This window comes from Seriola lalandi, unplaced genomic scaffold (assembly GCF_002814215.2).
Source record: "Seriola lalandi dorsalis isolate HSWRI2012SDOR001 ecotype SW California unplaced genomic scaffold, Sedor1 jcf7180002003871, whole genome shotgun sequence".
Classification (NCBI taxonomy): Eukaryota; Metazoa; Chordata; class Actinopteri; order Carangiformes; family Carangidae; genus Seriola; species Seriola lalandi.
In genome coordinates, this window is record NW_019474526.1 from 1 (window position 1) to 1,656 (window position 1,656).

At 47.7% G+C, this 1,656-nt stretch overlaps 1 protein-coding gene across 1 annotated transcript; it reads right to left on the bottom strand.

Annotated features, from left to right (window-relative positions):
* Positions 1–195: 195 nt before the first annotated feature.
* Positions 196–1,216, bottom strand: LOC111668109 (uncharacterized; the record flags this gene model as incomplete). Its single annotated transcript, XM_023424058.2, has 2 exons — positions 1,075–1,216; positions 196–781 (listed from the first exon to the last, which is right to left on the bottom strand). Coding segments are annotated over exons 1-2 (648 nt in total), but the record flags the coding sequence as incomplete, so codon positions are not given.
* Positions 1,217–1,656: the final 440 nt, after the last annotated feature.

Here is a 1,656-nt window from a genome sequence, read left to right on the forward strand (position 1 = left end):
GAGGTGACAGGAAAGCTAAGACTGACCAACCACTGAACCCAGCTGCTGTAACTACACACAGAGAATGATCAGTATCAGCTGTGAATCAGCTGATCTCACTCATAGATGATCAGTATCAGCGCCAAAAAAATGTGATTGTGGCGTTCTTCCTGTGAACACATGAGGAGTCCACATGAGACCTGGTCTACAGCTCACCTCAGACTTCCTGAACCTCATGTGGTTGCACATGATGTTGAACTCCGTCACTCTCCTGCTGCTGACTCCCTCCACGAAGTGAGAGGCAAAGAAGAACGGGTAAAACAGCTGACTGTGTTTGTTCACTGGGAGGGCAAAGGTCAGGTTCCTGCTCTCTCCGTAGCGATACAGGACGTTTAAGATGGTGCTACTGGCTGTTTTGTGCGTCTTCAGGAAGACGATGTGAGACTTTGGGTGGCAGCTGATCTTAGTCCCGGATGTGGTGGGACTGTGGACGAGTCTCTCTACTGGACCTGCAGTCAAATGGTTCCTGGTGCTGCGGAGGCCGAGAGGACCTGGATCAAGCTGCTCCTCCAGCTGAGAACCTGCAGTGGGGTTCAGGATTTTATCCACATGAGTCAACAGAATATGATCTGATGGTTTTCTATGGCCCCCCTTCTGGTGATGAAGATCTGGTCTGTCTGTCTGTAGTGGTCTTGTGTTCTGCCAGTGTTCCCAGACCTTCTGCAGGGAAGGACTCGGCTGTTTGTTGACAGTGAATCTCAGATCTGGTAGTCCTGGTCCTGGTCCTGTCAGCTTGTCAGTCCTGGAAGAAACCGGATCATAGTCAGTGACTCACTCTCTGGATTCCTGAGATTTCTCACTATAAATAATTAATCATTAAATGATATTCATATTTTCTGATGGTTTTTTTCCCAGCAATCCTGAGATTGTGTTGAAGTAGATTTACACTTCCTACAGGTGTACCAAGAGTTCCCAACGTGTTGGGATCATTCACCCTCAGTCCTCTGTGGCCTGAACTCTGATGATGTTACATGAATTAATGATGTCATCAGACTGTCAGCTGACATGTGTACGGATCGTTCTGTGAGTCGTTACCTGGCTGAGCGGGTGACAAATGTCTGGAAGGCGACACAGACCAGGAGCAGGACGAGCAGCATCCAGAGAGAGTGACGCTTGCTGCAAAGCCCCCTCCTGACACACCTGCAACACACGCATGAACGCAGAAGAAGAAGAATCAGTAAAAATTATTTTAAAAAATAAATCTCGTCTGCACTGAATAGAACTAAAATAACTAAAATATTTTGGAGGTGGATTTCACAGCAGCAGCAGATGGATGAGAAAACTCCCTAGTCTCTTTCAGAGTCAGACTCTCTCCTGGACTCGGACTATCTCCTGGACTCAGACTCTCTCCTGGACTCAGAGTATTTCCTGGACTAAGACTTTCTCCTGGACTGAACTTTCTCCTGGACTAAGACTTTCTCCTGGACTCAGACTTTCTCCTGGACTCAGACTCTCTCCTGGACTCGGACTATCTCCTGGACTCAGACTATCTCCTGGACTCAGACTCTCTCCTGGACTCAGAGTATTTCCTGGACTTAGACTTTCTCCTGGACTGAACTTTCTCCTGGACTAAGACTTTCTCCTGGACTAAGACTTTCTCCTGGACTCAGACTATCT